Source organism: Anguilla rostrata, chromosome 1, assembly GCF_018555375.3.
Source record: "Anguilla rostrata isolate EN2019 chromosome 1, ASM1855537v3, whole genome shotgun sequence".
NCBI classification, from domain to species: domain Eukaryota; kingdom Metazoa; phylum Chordata; class Actinopteri; order Anguilliformes; family Anguillidae; genus Anguilla; species Anguilla rostrata.
Genome location: NC_057933.1, coordinates 10,724,199 through 10,742,909, shown reverse-complemented (window position 1 = coordinate 10,742,909; position 18,711 = coordinate 10,724,199). Strand labels below are relative to the sequence as shown.

General features: G+C 51.0%; 1 protein-coding gene across 6 annotated transcripts in view; it reads left to right on the top strand.

The window, feature by feature from the left end:
* meis2a (Meis homeobox 2a) overlaps positions 1-18,711 on the top strand; it is a 78,180-nt gene that overhangs the window by 29,331 nt on the left and 30,138 nt on the right. For all 6 annotated transcript variants that reach the window (XM_064321720.1, XM_064321736.1, XM_064321727.1 and 3 more), the window contains exon 8: positions 2,483-2,628. In XM_064321720.1, coding sequence (XP_064177790.1) covers positions 2,483-2,628 — 146 coding nt within the window. The remainder of the gene's footprint in view (positions 1-2,482; positions 2,629-18,711) is intronic.

Sequence of the window (18,711 nt, the reverse complement as noted above, 5' to 3'; positions counted from 1 at the left end):
CCAGCACCTCTCCTCCCTGAGGCCCTCCGCCCGGCTCCTAATAGCCTTCCCCCATCTGTGTCACATGGACAGATGATGGGACGCTTCCCCTTCCCAGTTTTTTGGAGTGCACATCCACACAGGTTAAAATGGCAGAGTTGCCAGGGAACAGTCAGAAGCCATTAGCGTTTGGGACAATTTGCCCTGCAGCGTTCCTTCTCTGGCACATAAGAAAGGAGTGGGGGTGGGTGTAAATCACCAGCTCTCCTTAGATGTAATGAGGTTGTGCAAGTTCTCTTTTTTCTTTCTTTCTTTCATTTTCTCTTTCTCCCTCTCTCTTTCTTTCTTTTCTTTTTTCTTTCCCTCAGATCCAGAAGAATCTCTCTCTCTCTTTTTTTGTGATTATTTCCCCCTGCTTTAGCCGGCTTTCTCATTTTCTTTCGGTCGCCCCCCCCCCCCCCCCTTACCTCAGAGCGCAGTCTCTCGCTCGCTCGCACACGCGTGTGCGTACGTGTGCGTGTGAGGCAGAGTGAGAAGCACGCGTGCGCATGTACAGTACGTGTGCGTGTGGAGGTGGCTGTGAAGCCCGGGCCCTCTCCGGGAGTCCTGTTTCAGCCTTGCGGGGGCGCAGCGAGAGCCCCCTGGGCGGTGGGGTAATGAAGTGACAGGTCAGTGGGTAAATACGAGCGGGTCGCCCCGGCCTAGCCAGGGGAGGCTATCGCGTTGCAGTCAAAATGGAAACATCAATATCATTAATCTGCCAGCTTTCCGCCGCGGCTTCGCGGCCGCCGCGGCCCGGGGTAGCCGAAGGAAGGGGAGGGGGTTTGGCTGAGCTGGGGCAGGCGGGGGGGGGGGGGGGGGGTGGGCGGGCGAGAGGGGTCAGAAAAAAGGCAACCCAAATTAAGAAAAAAAAAAAGAAAAAGTTGATCAGCTCTGAGCGTAAGCCAGCCCGGGTGAGCTCTGTTATTGTTTGTTGTTGAAGTTCAACGCGACGGGGAAAATTAGCGCCGGCCCGAGCGCCCTGGGCTTTCGGCTGACGGGAAAGCTTGTGCGGCATCCAGCTCGGGCTACGGCTAGGCCAGGGCTTATTGTTTTAGGCTTTCCCCAACAAGGATTTTACTTAGTGTGGGATTTATGGCATTGGCTGCTAATGAATGCCCGCTCTTCAATTACAAAACTGGGGAGTCCTGCTCCCTATTCCCGCATGTCCTTCAGAGACCCCGAGCGCCTCAGACTCCAGCGGGGAACGCAAGCTCGGCACTTCTCTGTGTTCCCCTTTCGTGTGGCTCCGCACTAATGATGTGGAAGGAAAACACTGCTTGGGAGAAGCAGGGGAAGAAAGAAAGAGAGAGAGAGAGAGAGAGAAACAAGGGAGGGAAAGAGAGGGGAGGGAGGAGGGAAGGTCTCTGCGCTGTCCTTGTATTCTTCATTTATTTTGCATTTGATTACGCCACCAGTCGGATCCTTTCTCTTTCCCCCTTTTTAATGTTATTAGTTCAAATATTTATGCGCGAATATGGCTTGTATAGGTGCCCGTGATTGATGTCTCCCCAAAAACAGGAAGACATGCAAGAATGAATTTTAAGAAAGTAGGGGTCCTGCTATGCCTTAGTGGAGGAGTTTTTCAGATACATAATTTAGATGCCCTCAAGGAAGGCTTTCAAGGCATTTTTGCCTCAGGGCAAGAAAAAATAACTATGACTGTTAAAAGTAAATCATTTTTGCTAATGCACAATTAATGCCGGAGAAAAGCCTGGAAAAGGAGAGGGCCAGGGATGGAAACTTCAGTTTAAAGGAAGCAACCTGCCTTGATATGCACGCTTCCTCTTGAAATCAAATTATGATGGACGTTAATGCAGGGGAAGCCAGCGATGTCCTGTCATGCAAATCTCCTGGCAGAAGGGGGAGGGGTTGAAGCTAGGGAGGGATGAGGGGGTGGGTGGATGGGGGGCAGGGGGTGGGGAGGGGGGGGTGTCTGTAGTCCATTATGTGCATCGAACTGCAACAATGAAACACCCCAATACACATCCCACTCCAGTTCACATGCTGCACAATTGTGGTGTGTGTGTGTGTGCGCTTTATATATCTTCATAAGGCTGGCTTTCTACTGCCCTTCTTCCTGATCCCCCCTCCCCCTTAAAAAAATCATTACATTATGTCAAGCATGCGATTCTAATTGAATTAATGACATGAGGCTCGGCAGAAAGCTCAAGTTCAGAACTTGGGAGACGAAGCCTTGTTGTTTTTTTCTTCTTCTCCCTCCTTCGCTCCGCTTCTTCTTCCCCCTCTTCTCCTGTCTGAACTGGAGTGGAAGGAGAGCCTTTTTACGAGCCTTGTGCCGCCCAGCTAACCAAAACAAAGAGTCATTAGTCGTCTCTTTTTTGATTGGCCCCTTTCTCGGGGATGACCCTGCTTTGATTTATGGCTGAATCTGACCGCCCCCCACCCCTCTCTCTCTCTCTTTCTCTCTCTCTCCCCTCTGTGGCTCTCTCTCTCTTCACAGGGGACGGTCTGGACAACAGCGTGGCTTCTCCGGGCACGGGGGACGACGACGACCCCGACAAGGACAAAAAACGGCAGAAAAAGCGCGGCATCTTCCCCAAAGTAGCGACGAATATCATGAGGGCGTGGCTGTTCCAGCACCTCACGGTAAGAGCGCAGCTCTGGCTCGCGACTTCAGTCCCAATCTCTCTTTTTTCCCCCCGGTCCGGTCCTCACGCGCACCTGCCACAGACAGGGCCGTATCTGGCTTCTGCCACCCCACCTGTCACTCACCTGTCAGCGGCGGAGATGGCCCAGGTCAACTCATTCCGCCGTCCAGTTTATTTAACTGAAGAGTGTCCAAGATCAGCGTGAACAGCGATACATAACCTAGCAGCGCCAGCAGTCCATCACAGACTTTCATTCTCATGCTGCAGGGTTGTTTATTTGTCGCTCGCCCCAGTGACAGCTTGGCTCAAGTAGGTTTTGTAAAAGAGACTCTCTGCTAAAGTATGGTTTATAAAGCAAAAGGCCTCCAGAACAATGTGATAGAGAGTGTGTGTTCTTCAAAGACATAGCTCAGAACCTAGGTGACTGAAGTCCATATTGAAAAGCAAGGTATTTAATTACTGTGGTCATCCAGCTAGAAATAGTCACACATTCATTGACAATCCCCAGTCTGGAGCCTTAGCTACATGTCCTAGTGTTCTGCAGACAGCAGCAGCAATATCTGTGGTCCAATACATCCTGTGTGTATCTGTGTGTGCGTATCTGTGTGTGTGTGTGTGTGTGTGTGTGTGTGTGTGTGTATGCGTGTGTGTTTGTTAATCTTCAAGGGCGCCTTGTTCTCTGAAAACTAAAAATAAGGAGTTGCTGCAGTTTTTCTGAAAAACTTTCAAGCTTGCTGTTGAAGCAGATCAAGCAGTTCTCTTTGTGCAATTGGCAAATAATTATGAAAATGCTACATTTCAGGTACATTTGCTGCATTTGCTTGTTCTAAAGCTGCAAATAGTTTTTGCTTGGTTCACTGAACTGACTGTGTACCTTTAAATTCTTACTATTAATAACTGTAAAAATTCAGACCCGTGGTTTAGTGAGAAGTGATATTATTCTCCCAGTCGGAAGAGGTTGTGGAGCTGAATGGAGAGATCACTCGCCCGTTTGTTTGTGTTTTCTTCCCTTTTCTTCATCAGAATTGCATCTGACAATTACAGATTTGGCTCGCCGAGCTAAAATTAAAGTTGGACGAAATACTTACAGGCTACCAAAGTTTATTTAACATCCATTCAATTCGTGTTTGGAAGGGAATTTCCCCAGCGGAGGAGAATGTGTCCTAGAATGCGCGTGTGTGCCTGTGAACATGTTGCGTGCGTGCGTGTGTGTGTCTGTGTGACTATTAGTGGGGCTGGGGTATTCAAAGGCTTAGACAAGAGTCACTGAGCAGAGGTGACATACTGAGGCCAGCATGCCAGCGGGGCTGGGGAGAGGGAGAGTCAGTCGAGCCTTTCCTACGGCCCCTCTGGTGTCAGGACATTATTAGCAGGCTGGGGTGTATTGATTTTGATGAGGAGGTCAGATTTCAGGGGTGGGTGGGGGGGGGGGGTTGTCCGTGGCGGTCCCTAACCTCGGGGAGAGGGGGGGCGGGGGTCGGGGGTGCAGGGGGGAGAGAGGAGGAGAAGCAGAGGGACAAGGGGTGGGCTGCTTTCCCACATAAGAAGGTCAGGTGCCCGCCCGTACCCAGTTTGCGCCCAAAGCCACTCCAGTGAGACGGGGCCCGGGGCCTGACGAAATAATGAGGGCCCTGCAAATACTGACTAATTGAAAGGGCTGTAAATCCATTACATATTGGTCAGGGATAATCAGGAGTGTTTAATCACTTTTATCTATTCAGGAGCACTGAAGCTGCAACGGCAAAGCCCTGAACCTTGCCATGCGCTTATTGCTCTCATCATTATCAAAATTACTTCACAGCTGTTCTTTGCTACATCACCTCTGCTGGAGATTTCGCAACCTGTAAAGCGCTTTTAATCTGGAGGGAGAGAGAGAGAGAGAGTCCTCCTTTCTCCTCCTTCTTTTCTCTTTTCCTTCTTTCTCCTGCTACAAGTTTGAGGGGCTGGTTGGTTGGGTTTGGTGCGTGAGTAGTTTAGAAAAGGGGGGGTGGGGGATGTGGAGGGAGCGGGAGGGAGGGGGGGGGGTTGGAATATCCATTTTGGAGGCCTCTGTGAAGCCACCTACCACGTGTTTTTTTTTTTGTTGTTTTTTTTTTTTACACACGTCGGCTAGTTAATTTACTCGGCTCATAGCGAGCAGAAATGTCTTGCTTTATTGAGAGATCATTAGGCGTCTTTCCTGGCGACTGAAGGAATGCCCGTCGCAGGCCTCCCTCTCTCTCTCTCTCTCTCTCTCACCGTTTCAGCGCTCGCTGTAAAAAAAGAGAGAATGAATCAGAGAAAGCTTTGCAGCCTTTCCGCCAATTTTCTATAGAATTGTTTTAAAATTGCACTGAAAGAGAGACAGAGAAGGAGAAAGAGAGAGTGAGCAAAGCCCATAGATTTTGTCCAGGAGCAGTTTTTCAGGTTTTTTCATTCATGGAAATACAGCCTTCAAGACCCCCTTTTCCCCCTCTTTTATTACTTCTCCTGCTTTTAGATGTTTTCTCAAATCTTTATTTGTCCCTTTTGTGAAAAGCTCAGGCCGGACTTGTACCAGCATTAATCCCTCCCTTTTAACCTACCTTTATATTTTTTAGAAAAAAGGGACTAATTGAATTATCCCCCTGCCCCCCTCCCCACCTCCCTCCGACCCAGCCCCCCCCCCCCCCACCCCACACACCCATCCCCTTTTATTTTAATTTGTTAAGCAAATGCATTTTCCATTTTCAGGATGCGTTTGTGCAGGGGGAATTGGAGGGGACTTTGGCCCTTGAATGGCCTATTGCGGCGTTCTGGCATTCACGCATTCATTAACTGTGGGGGAATAGAAAGGAGCTGGGCTGTATTTTCTCAAACGCCCCGGCCAGCATGGAGCAACTTTTCCACGAGCCACAGGGGTCTCCCTACATATGTTCTCAACCTCTCGCCATTGTCACCTATTCTGAAAAGCTCAAAAGAACCCCCCCAAAAAACAACACAGGCCAACAGTAACAATTGTTAGCTTTTGGATTCAGTATAACAAAATCTGGAGCCCTCCCCTCCCCGCGCTCCCCGTCGCACCATTACCCCACACTTTCATGAGAGAAATCTCACCGTGGGCCAGGCTAGGACTGTTGGGTTTGTGGTGTTTTCTTTACCAAAAAAAAAATACTCACATCTGTCTTGCACAACACCAACAACAAGACTTGGCATCTTCTTAACATCTCGGTTAAACGGACAAATTGTTCCGCAGATCAGCTGACAAAAAGATGGAACCAGAGGGCCAGGGATTCTGTCTCTCTTTCCTCTCTTCCTGGATACCGTCCAATCACAGAAGGAAAGAGGGAAATCCCAGATTGTTGGTATAAGCTTTTCAATACTACGGGGAGATTATGTTATCAGAAAGGTAAACTTCACTGTTAGGGCAAATTTTAGCGCTGCACTTCAAAGACGCGGGGGTGGGGGGGGGTGGGAGAGAGAGAGCGGGAGGGAGACGGCGGAGCGGGGGTAGGGGGAAGAGTCGGGTTTGTTCAGAGTGGCTGAGGTTGCCCCACCGTTTCATGTAGACAAGCCCCTCAGTCCTCTCAATTAGCCTCTCCGTGCCCCGGCTTCCCTCCTCCAGAGCCCCCTCCTGCCCCGCGAAGACAAGGGTCGGCACTGCAATGAAAACAGGAAGCACTCAGATACAAAGATACCACTCAGGGACGGCCTATCTTTTCAGCAACGTAAACCTCAAACACCAGCAAAAATAAATAGGGATCTTTGTGCAGTTTGGGGCGGGCTTCTCTTTTTTTTCCCCCGGGTGAGTTCATATCGCGCGGGCCGGCCATAGGAGGAGGGGAGAGAATGTTTTTGGAGTTTGGAGTGTCTCGGGTTTTTTTTTGCGCCAGGGTTTGCTATCTGCTGGGGTGTTTTGGGAAGACTTGCTAAGCTGTTAAGCCAGGTGAAGTGCTCCCATGGGGGACCACTGAAAGGGAGGCAAGATACTACATGTTTGCTTTTAAAAAATGATTAGAAAAAATAGCATTATTAATCATGAAAAAAGTTGTACACACACACAAAAAAAAAAAATCCACATTAGCGATAATTGCAACGACGGGAATACGAGTCCTGATAATATTAACGATATCACCTCGTCTGATGTTAAGGGTAATGATGGTGATGATGTGTCGGCACACTCTGTGACAAAATGAGCAAATCACACCACAAACATCATTAGCAGGCCAGGGGGGGCAAGAGAGATGCAGGGCCAGCGATCACTGTTCCCAGTGGAACATTAGTCTCCATGGTGACGGGAAGTCACCTCCAGGTCGGCCTGGGATCCCCCGGCTGAACTGTCCTTGGGAAAAAAAAATAAAAGCGAAAAACGCACAGCAGGTCAGCCCCCCTAACATGGGCGCTGCGGGCCTATCCCTAGTAACGGATGTTTGTCTTGACCGAAAAACAAGTGCGCTGCTCCCAAAAGAGGCCTGTGTTTGAGTAGACTAAACATTTACCCTGTTCTGTCGTGGCCTGTTTGTGTCCTCCTAATCCGTGTGTATTGTTCTGTCAGTGTCATTAAGCTGGTGCCACACATCTGCTATCGGTTTGGGCGCCGGGGCACAGAACTCCTGCTCTGCCTCATGTGTCCCGCTTTGTGTGTGCTTTTCATTTGTTTCGTTCCTTTTGCATATTTTTTCGCCCCGCTCGCCAGAGAGCCGGCCAGCCTCGTTCCCCGGGCTGCGTTTTCTGTGTGCGCATGTGGCGCTGAGCTTTTTTAAAAATTTTGTTTCTGCCTCCGGTGGGGTTGTTTTGTGCTCCGTGGGGGGGGGGGGGGGGGGGTTCGCGGGGGTTCGCGGGGGGTCACCAGGGTTCAGAGCTGAGAGGGGCCCACACGCTCATCTGTCATGAGCTCGTTTGCCTCCGAGCCGGGAAGTCGGCACTCCAGTCACCCGTGGCAACCCAGGCGACGGCGCGGTTCATCGCCACGGCCATGTGTGCGAGAGCGCGCGCGTTCGGACCAGCGCGGGAGCCCGCGTTTGTGCGCGTGCGTCGGGGTGCGACAGAGAACCGAACCCAGAACCAAAGCCAAACCCCAGGAGGTCAGGGAGGAAGGGGCTGGGGCGGGGGGGGGGGGGTGATCTGTGTTTTTTGGAAATAGCAAACTCTCAGGTAATTACTGGCGGGGTCTGGTCTGGTCGGTCCCTTTTGTGAGAGACCCCCACGCTGACGCGCACCGCCCCGGCAACCCTGGGACGGGGACACAAGTCATCTCTGACCGCCATCTGTTCCCCTCCGCTCCCTTTCTCACATTAAGCTGTGAATCAGGGAAACCAGAGACCGCCGCACTGGCGGGGTACTAATGAACCCGCGAGGAGGGAAGCACAACAGCCACGCGGCGTTCTCCCCTATTTCTTTTTTGGAACTAAAGTATAAAATTATCCGCCATCATAAATCACGATTACTTACACTTGCCATAAGTCATGTTGCGTCATAAATCATGTTTACTAATATTCAGGATAATGCTGTTGTTTCCCCTGTTTTAAATGGGAGAGTCTGCAGGAAGAAAAAAAAAAGGGGAAAGTTTAGAAGCCCATATCTAGTAACTTCTTTTTTTTTTGTAGGCTATATAATTATATGACAAACCACATCGGCTCTCTTCATGTCAAATCCTTTACAGTTTGGACTAATTCCCTTCCCTGTGTGGTGTCGTGGAAACGTGATTGACAAAGCCTTGTTTACAATACGCAAGGCCTAAGTCTGAAACAGTCCCAAAGATTTATTACAGCATTAGAATGTAACAGCCGTGAGTTATTTCATGCTCAACGTCAGTCCTTTTCACTTTGTCTCTTAATCCCAATCTGTCATAATTACACTTCAAAGGGTGTGAGCAGTGTGGTGGTGATAGAAATTAAGTGCAACGTGCTTAAAACAGTAGGTGTTGGAGGGAAATGGGCGGGCATGGAAGTTTCTTTGGCATATTTGACTTTGAAAAAAATTTTTTTGCTAAGTTTGAATTTTTAAAGTATTTTTCTATCTGTCTCCTAGAATATGCGTGTAGCATTTGTGCCCTGTCCGGTTGTATGTTTTTAATCGAAAAGTATTTTGTTCTGTTATTTTCGTGCGGAAGAAACCGGTAGGCTAGCTGTGAGGCTATAACACGTTTGGGTTCACTTTAACGCTTTAAAAAACGAACAAAGTGTTGATGACTCTTCGGGAGCGCCGATCTCTCCTGCACTTTCCTGCCGCGTTGCGGGACCCGTGGAGCTCTGCGCGGCTTCTCGTGCAGCTGTTCCTGGCGCCCCCTCCGCTCCACAGTTTGCTCATGCCCCATGTGTACTTTTTAACACTTTCAACGAGGTCGTAAAAATCGGCGCGTTCTGACAGGATGTTTACAGCCCATTTTGACGCCATTAGAAGGTAATTACCCAATTCGGGAACTCGGGTGCGAAGGCATCGCTGCTGATCTGCCATTACAAGGCCCCAAAACCCCCCCCCCTACCCCCTCCCAAAAAAAATGGCAGTGAAAATATGTAAGTCTGGATCACGCCTCGGCGTTTGCGGCCTCAGCATTTGCCCCGGATGTCGCCGGGAGACGGTCGCGCCCCGCCCCAACCCGCCGGCCCCGTCAGGATGAACAGAGGAAAGGAAAGGTGAAGGAAGGTGAGGGGAGGTCCGATGGCCTTTGGGGGGGTAGGCTCTGCCAGCAGAGAGGCAGAACACGGTGAACTGAAGTGAGCCCTCGGCCCCGTTGTCCTGGCAAAGGTGGCTTCGTTTCCTGTGACCCGTGCCAAAGACTAACAGAGAGGGCCTGTGTTGCGAAATCAGATGTATGAACTGCAGGGAGTGCCGGAGACTCCAGGCCTGCACGCCTCACCGGCCTCGGCCTCGCGCATAACCAGGCCCCCGACTCTCCAGCGATCATATCGATCCGTTAACTAGGAGCCGACCTGGTTCTCTGCCCCTGACACCGGGGTGATGTAACGGATGGGTGAGGTGGTGGACGGCGAGCGCTGTTGTGGAAAAGCAGGGGAGCTGGCGCTGGGGATTCTGGGGGGGGGGGGGGGGGGTCACCTTCGCCCCGGCCAAACGTTCGGCGGGTAAATCCTCACGCGAGTGCTTCCCTGTCTCCCCTTTCCCTCTGTCTCGCCTTCACCCCTCCCCTCGCCTCCTTGCTCCCCCCTCCCACCCACCACCACCACCACCACCACCAGCACCAACAGCCCCCTCAACCCCATCCCCTCTGCCGAGCCAGAGGGGGTTCTGGGAAGAGACCCGGCCGGGCCGTCGATACGACTCCCCATTAATCATAGGCTAGCACGTGGTGACGCAGGATCTGAGACCGTCCCATTGAGATGGTGTTATGTGCTGGAGGCTTACAAACAGCCTGGCCCCTTTGATATTCATCTCACACCAGGAGAAGGGAAATGCGGGGGGGAAAAGGCACAGAGCAAACAGGGAAGTAGCAAACGGGGGTGGGGGGGGGGGAGAAAACAGCAGAAATCAAAAACAGACCCACTTTCTCTCTTTGCTTTGTCATGGGACCCTGGCTGTGCTGAAGCTCAGTTCTGCCATTTTGTTGCGTGATTGTTGTTATTATTTTTTTTTCCTTTGGTTTCGCTGCTTTTGTTATCTTCCATTTCTCTCCTCCCCTCCCCAACCCCCCACCCCTTCAAAACTTCACAGTGAGTTCCCTGTAAAGGAAGTGAGTTCCCTGTAAAGTAAAGCCATGTCTGTCTTCCGTCTGTATCGAGTCTTGCTCTGCCATTCTTTTCTTTTTTTGTAAAAAGAAAGCCTCCCCAAAGTGTAGAAGTCTGCCTTGGCTGCTGATTGTAACCGTGTGTGTGCTGAAAAAGACAAACAAGGCCGCCCAATTTGTTGTGGTTTCCTTTCTGCCGCCTCCCTTGAGGTAACAAGTGAGTCCTCCTCCGAAGGGAGTGCCTCAGAGGTCACATGACCCCTGGCACACGCACGCGTCGCTTTCACTGAAATCTAGTCCTCAGATGTTCAGTTTGGAACTTCCTGAAGAGTATTTACAACACACAAAATACCACACAGACTGACGCATATGAGTCTTCCATCAAGAACCATCAGACGGAAGAAGAATGAGGAAATAAACAAACTGAATCCTGCTCTGGAACAGGCCCTGGCTACAGATGTGGATCTGTGTGAATATTGATTGGCATTGTCTGGTTGTTATATCCCAGGTTTTTTTGTATGAACACCGGTTCATACAACAAAAAAAACCCTTTTCTTAACTTTGTAAAACGAGCTTGTACGATTATGTAAATAAAGGACAGTGGTGCCACAGGGTTCGCTGCAGACCCCAGAAGACCCTCTCCTCTCTCTCTCTCTCTCTCCCTCCTCTTCCTCTTCATCTCCTGGATTGAGAGCCGAAGAAAAGGGGGGGGGGGAGAAAACCTGTAATTATCCACACTTTTCTGAATCCCCCTTAATGTTCATTATTTAAACCAGCGGCAATTACAAGTTCAAAGGGGTTTAGAGGGCCAGCAGCCCGCATAATCACTGCCAAATTAAGCGGGGCCCATTCGTCACAGAAGAGCACACTGAGAGCCGTGAATCACGCATGCAGTGACAGGCGCTGATTTACATAAAGACACAAATCTGCGGCCCCCAGGGCTCAGCGGCGCTCCATCCCCCAGAATCCTCTTATGCACGCTTTTTATTTGCTGCTGGAAACTTTGGCACGGCTAATACCTGTGATCATCTTCTTATTGGTCTCCTTCTTCCCTTTCGCGTCGCCAGTCCGCCCACCTAGCCTTAAACTCCCACCCAGCACACACACACATTCACACACTCACACACACACACACACACACACACACCTCATACTCACACTCACACACACACACACACACACACACACACACAGACTCACACCCTCACACACACACACACTCACACTCAGACACACACACACATCCACACACACACACACACACTCACACACCTCACACTACACCACACACACACACACACACACACACACTCACACTCACACACACCACAACACACTCAGACACACTCACACTCACACCACACTCACACAGACTCCAACACAACTCACACTCACACACCACCACACTCACACTCACTCACACTCTCTCACACACACACACTCACACTCAGACGCTCACAAAAACTCACGCTCACACTCTCTCACACACACATATACAAACACACATACACACGCATGCACACACATGCCCCCCCAAACTTCTTTGCTGTTCCCCCTCCTATGCGTGATGTAAATTGGGAGTATGCATTTCAGTCCCTGGAGTTGAAGGTGTATCTCTGTTACCTTTGGGGACGGTCACAATGCTTAATCCTGTCTTCAGGTGGCTGTTCAGCACATTGAATGAAGGGATCATAGAGGCCGGGGTTAGCTCCAGTTACATGGCTCTCTGACCACGGGTCACTTCATATAGTCTTCCCAACAAAAACACATCCCTACCTGTCTGCATCTCTCTCTTTGTTTCTCTCCATCTGTCTCCCTATCCCTCTCTTTCTCTCTCTCTCTCTCTCTCTCACTCTCTCCTCATATACACCATTCTGTATTTTTTCATGGTCATCCATTACCATTAAAAAAAAAAAGTGCTTTGTATGTAGTGAGGATCCTTTGAGTCCCTCGACACTCTGTGGTAGAGGTCACATGGTCGCTATGTCTCAGACTAATATTGTGAAGCTTGTTCTGGGTAGCCTGGGCCTGCATGGTAAAAGCTACATTGTCTATCCTCTTTTTTCCCTCGTGGTGTAAGTACGAGCCCGCTCATTTTTTATTGAAAAAGACGCGTGTGAGGAAATGGGAGCTCTCTGTTTCATTAAGTGACCCAACCAGGCAGATGAGTGCGTGCGCTTGGTCCCCGGTTTGCATGTGTAAGTGTATATATCAAAAAGGAATCCCCTTGGAGATTAATAGGCTGCTGTTGCTATTTCATTGATTATCTCCTATGATTCCCCCCCCCCCTTTTTCTGCACAGATATTAAAAAGTAATGAAGCCTACGGAAGTAGGAAGGCGAGCTTTCACGGATCATTTTAAGTTATTTGGATTCAAACAGAGAGGGATCTTTTCTCGTCGCAGTTTGAGTGGAATTGAGTAAATAAACGCGGCGAGCGCCGTCGAGCAAACAGCGGCGACTGTAAAAGATGTGTGTTTAAGCTGAGGCGGCCCTCCGACGCGCGGTGCGCGCCTCGCAGATGTTAGCAATTCCGCGACGTAGCATTCCTGACGTTAGAGCCGTGTTGTAATTGCCATAATGGGGCCCGTAACCACTGACAGTAATGGAATCGCCGAAAATGTCCTAAAGCACCTGGAATTAGAGCGGTCTGCAGCCTCGCCTCAAGATGTCCATTGTTGGGGTTTTTTTTTTTCGTAAAAAAAAAAGAGGCCCTTCCCCCCCCCACCCCTCGTCTAATCCCGCTGTCCTTCTCCGAGCTGGTCCGGCCTGGTCTCTGTTGCATTGACAGAAAGTGTTATCTGCACTCGAATTAGGATGGCGCCCTGGGCCCTCGTGGACCATCGTGTAGAAAACGGAGTTTAAAGTTTGTCGTAATTGCATTCAGCTCTGTTGCGGGCCCTGTCGAATGGCGGGAGGGGAGGGAGGGGGGGGAGGGGGGCTGTTGGGAAAATGACTTCCTGAGACATTACCATCAATCACCGCAAAGGTCAAGCCCCCGAGTCCTAGCCATCACGAGAGGCAGAAATAAATGATAAAGGAAAGTAATGCTTTGCATGGAGCAGAGAGAAGAGGTGCGATGATGCACAGGAGTGGAGTGAAGCACAGAGTTACTGTGTCTGTGTGTGAGGGGGGTGGGGGGCATGAGGGGGTGCGTTACAGGTTTCTGTGAATCTTCCTCTGTATGGAGATATCCCAATAAGAGCCTGGGTTAAGAGTTTGGGGACCGGGGAGCTTTAACCAAAGTGCTCTTTGTTGTCTCCGTGGGACGCATAGAGGACGTTGCGCATTACCGGAACTGTCTCTCTCCCCGGGCCCACCTTAAAAACAGGGCCTGGCCTCGCCGGTCAAAGTCCACCCTCGCCGGTCAAAGTCCACCCGTCTCAGCTCCATTGCATCATTAATTATTCCTGCGTCAAAACGAGAGAAAAAACGGGGGAGGGCAAAGTGAAAAGGGGGGGGGGGGTAGGCGAACGGGAGAGGGCAAAAATAGCAGCTGTCTTTTACACCTCTGCCCGGTCTGGTTTACAGTGATGCAAGCGTGGGGGGGGGGGTGGGAGCCGGGGGGGGCGGGCCTTCGGTTACCGCGGCCGGCGCTTGTGTTACATTCTTGAAGCGGGGGCTCGCTGAGCTGTTGAAAAGAACACAGACGCCTGTCAGCAGCCCCCCGAGCCGGGCCGCCATCGGCCCGCCCCGCATCCTGAAAGGTTAATGACCTCCCCCCCGCACTTTGGGTTTGTTTTGGGCCGCTGCGCCCCCTTTTTTCGTTAAGCCCCGCGCGTCGTGCGTGTCGCTTCTTGTCCGAGGCTGGGCGGGTTCCCTGAGAGGACCCCCGAAAAGCGCCCGCTTTTCCCTCTGACCCCGCAATGCAGGGAGAACCTGACACTGTGGCACCGGGCTCCACTGGAGCAGCGGACTGGGCGGGAGGGTGGGGGGGGGGTGCGGTAATGAACATGTGCGGTAGGAATTAACGCTGAAAAGTTCATTAACTTCCCTAATGGAAAGGTATATAAATTAGCATTAATTAAAAGACTTTTGCGATAAAGACGTCCCGGGTAGGATGCTTTAATGTACTCCAGAGAGCTCTTGCAGATGAGGCGTCGGTGGGTAGCGCCGCAGCGGTGGAGAGGTAGCGCTGCCGATCCAGAGGAAGTTTCTCGGCCTGACGGGCTCCCCCGCTTCCCGCCTGATTCCCCCGCAGCGGACGCCGGGCCTCGGCCGGGGACGCCAGGGCTGCTCTGTCCTCGCAGGCTTTGCGTTTCATTAGTTAAGAAAACGATTGGCACGGAAAGGTCAGCCGCGTTTCTGATTTTAGTTCTCCCTCCCCTCCTCTAATCGTGGTAAGTGGGGCTCGCTGTTGGTCATTTTCCCCAGGGGTCTTCGGGCTGCAAACAACTTCCTGCCTGCCTTGTAAGCAGATAAACCCAGCAACACGCCGGGAGCCAATAGCAGGGCAGGGGCAGGTAGGTCAGAGGTCGGCAGGGCCCTGAGGTTCCTTGCTGAGGGGCAAGACTGAGTGCCAGTAAGAGCGCTGGGGAAAACCAGAATAGAATGCACTTAAGGTTGGCCTGTGGTGTCGTGTATGCCCCCCCCCACCCACCCACCTTTACAGTTTTACACTTCATAAAGGCATTTTAACTCTCCTTACAACTTGTCCCTGGAACATTAAGAATCTGCAGGTCCTCGGGTCGCTTGTCAGTTTACAGCAATATACCGCTGGGGCCTTTGCCGAGTGACGAGAGATATTCTGGACTTGCGTGTGGCACCATGTGGAATTTCTTTGAAGACGTGAGTTTTTAGAAAGCCAGAAACAGGAGTTACATGGTGTCCCCAGTTGCTACAGACATACCTGCCACGTTACAGTGGTGAGGTGGCAATATTTGAACGGCTGGGCTCCTCGTGATTTACGCAAAGTGCGTATAATTTTTATTTTTTGATGAATAAACATTTTGACCGTCGCAGCGGTTTTCACCACCGTCTCCTTATGGTGGGCGCTAAGCGCTAAGCAACGTACGCCTGTACGCTTCCGGTGAGAGCTTCCCTTACGGTGGATACGGCTCCCGTCCGGCGGAGTTCAGTCCTCTTGAAAAATGGCTAAATAGGTGACATGGTTGACTTCAACACATTTAGCGCCATTAGCAACCAGCCGGTGACCCGTGCAGCTGTCCGGGGCAGCCGTACTCTCCTTAATGGCTTTTGTTGCCGCCGTGGTTGTTGGCTTTAATTTTGACATTAAAAATTGACATTACAAAATTGACATTACACTTCAAAAACAGCCTTGACATTCCAAAATTGCCTCCAGGGCTTGGAGTGGGAATGCAGCCGATTTCTGCGCCCTGTGAGGGCCCATTGTTCCTCAAGATGCTTGTTGTTGCTACCGGTCTACGGCAAATATGGGGAGTTCTGGGAGAGAATAAAGGACTGCATTTAGCTACACTCATAGGGCACTTTTGGGGGAAAAAAAAAAAAGAACAAAACAAAAGTCGTCAAGTGGTGCTTCCAATAATGACCTTTGTTGTGAACAAACAAATGGCTTTTGTTCACCAATTAACCTGTCGGAATGCTGGAGATCATTCCCCTTCCGATGCGCGTTCCTCTAATGAAGCACAAAGGAGGCTGCGGATCAGGAATGCCCTCGCCGCTCGCGTCGGGCATTAAAGCCCTTTTAGCCTGGGCTTGGAGAGGCGGCTTAGAGCACGAAGCTGTTTTCGCATTAGCTGACCTGTTGTTCTTGGCTTTATGAGCTGCTTCTCGGAGGAGCCAGGAGATTCCTGTCCGACCTGATCTGCCGGCGTGTAATAACTCGATCCGTTTCATGCAGACAAAATATATGAAAAGTATGGCGGAGGGAAGTTTGTGCCCCAGGGAGAGGGGGGTGGCGGGGGGGGGGTTGGAGAGATAATGCGGTGGAATTGTTCAGAGGTAGTTAGATGCCTAATGGTCTAATATGTGTGCCATGTGAGAACTGGGGTCTGCTGCTCATGAATTCTGCCCAGACTTATCGACTCATTCCAGGCACAGAATAGAATCGTCACCGTTCTGCAGCTGAGATTCCTGTTTCTGCGTGCGTGCGCTGGGTAGAGAGAGAGAGAGAGAGAGAGAGTGTGTGTGTGTGTGTGTGTGTGTGTGTGTGGTTCTCAACTGTCATAAGAGTTGTAAAATGTGTTATAAATAGAGAACCATTTGCTGAGTTGAGTTTAACAGTTTTTTAAGTGGCCCGCTTAGATTTTAGCCTGTGGTTATTGCCACCAGTGCCGGTCCACTATGCGCTCATTTTGGGGCGTGCCATTTTAAGGCTCGGAAGCACCAGGCCCTAATTGTCTATGTCCCCTGGCCTCTGCTCATGTTTGATTTATCCTGTTGGCCTGGTTGGAGTTTCACTGCTTTACAATGTGTGCACAGGCCTTTAAATGAGTGTTGATGCTTATCCAGTGGACGGGCTAGTTTGTGTGCTAGCATACGCTCCCAATGGCTTTATGGTGGGTAATACTGACGAGTGGCAAGGTGTGGGATCAGGAGGCAGGGAGGGTAATCCCCCCACTCTCTGGCATGCCCCTGGGTCGAAGCACCGAGGCAGCGCTTATCTCCCTGCTGGTAGCACCACAGGTGGAACTGTGGATAGGAGAGTGAACAACAGCAACCGGTTGCCGGTGGCAACAGCTTAGGCAGCGCAGCAGTTAGAGAGGAAGGTGTCATAGCACAGGCAGTGTTCTGTCAGACTGGAATCCAGGAGAGGAAACACGAATGCCAATGCTAGTCATGAAACAAGGAATGTTGTGCGATGTTGATAGTTTACCTGTAATCTCGCAGATACATGTGGTTGGTTTTAAAGCTGCGAGTCAACCTGTCAGAACAACAAAGCAGATCTAATGAGAAACAAGGCCGTATTCCAACCATATAGGACCCAGTTAGACTTAGTGTCCAAAATTTTGTTTTGGTTTTTTAAAATGAAGAGACCAGGAGCAGGCCGTTCCTCCACACTGTGCTGAGCGCGGGGTGGATAGCCGGCGGACCCCACGGACGGGCGCGACTCAGCCCTCTGCACGGGCGCAGGTATCGGGTTCCCTCCCCTTGAAAGTGGCGGGCCGCGGCGGAGGAACAGAGAGGCTTGAACTCGATCTGATGATTAAACAGCTTCATCTTTATGGCCACGGGCGACGTCTGCGCCCCGGCCCGGAAGAGCAGGGAGCTTTTGTCCCTGAGAGACGAGGCGCACCCCGCCCCCTCCGTCCCCCCCGCGCCCCCACGGAGGACTGGGGTCTTTGTCTGATACCGCAGGGAAAGGGTGGCGACTGGGCCCCCGTCTTGGGCAAGGTGTAGTCTCAGATGAACCTGATCTAATGTTACTGTCCTCTATCGCTGTCGATTCTGAAAGACTCCCCCAGTCAAGCAGAACGTAGGAGCGGGGGTCTGGACCTTGCTTGGAGCTGTGAAGAGACAGCAGTCTGTAACTAAGGCTCCGTGAAGGAGTAGGTATCACATTTCAATTAAATAAAAACCGAAGGGTAAAAAAAAAATAAAGAAATGGTGGCTGGTGGTGCCACCAACACAAGCGGTTGGAGCTTTTTCAACCCGAAGTTGCTTGGGCTGCATTCTTTAATCCTCTGCTGCCTGCGTTTAAATCCTCTGCTCCTGGCTGTTTGCTTCCCGGCCAAAGAAGCAGACCTGAATACACCGTGTCTAATTCTGACATGTTTCTCGTGTTTGCGCACACAGTAATTGGCGTTCCATTTTTTTTATGTTAACACTGATGCAGCGCTGTGTGAAGCCATGTTTCCTGTCCAGGGCGAAGGGGAGCAGGGTGTCAGCGGCAGTAGGAGTCCACCACAGTCCCAGCATGCACTGCAGAGTAAAGTATAGGCAGTCTGGTGATGGACTGGGGACAGAGAGAGGGGGACAGGTTCCTGGAAAATAAATCATCTCTCCATTTCATTGGCTGCTCGCTTTTGGGTCTTTTGCGATTGTGGTTTCTTCCCCTGTGTGTGCGTGTGTGTGTGTGTAAGTGTGTGTGCATGTGGTTTTGCGTGTGTGTGTGTGTATGTGTGTGAGTGTTTATGTGTGTGTGTATGCGCCTGGCATGGGGATGGGGGGTGAGGAGCGGGTGGTGGAAATGATTGCTTTTTAGCCTTATGGATGTTTACTGTTATGAGCTATGTTCTGGTGATCCTCCCAGGGCTTTCAATCCTCCCCTTCACAGGCAACAGTTTGCTTGGCAGGCGAATTGATAGCCAAAGTTGCTCTAGAACCTTGCACCATCCTCAGTGAACATAAATTAATGGTGTAAAGCAAACAGGCAACTGGACCGGAGCCAAGAGCGAGCAGGAGTGGAGCCAGCTATTGTTGAGGGGGCAGCACTGAATTCAGCCAGGGAGCCCCAGCGCACAATAGCAGTGCATGGCTGGCGGGTCTGGAGCGGGCCTTTGAAGTGTATGAAATGATAACT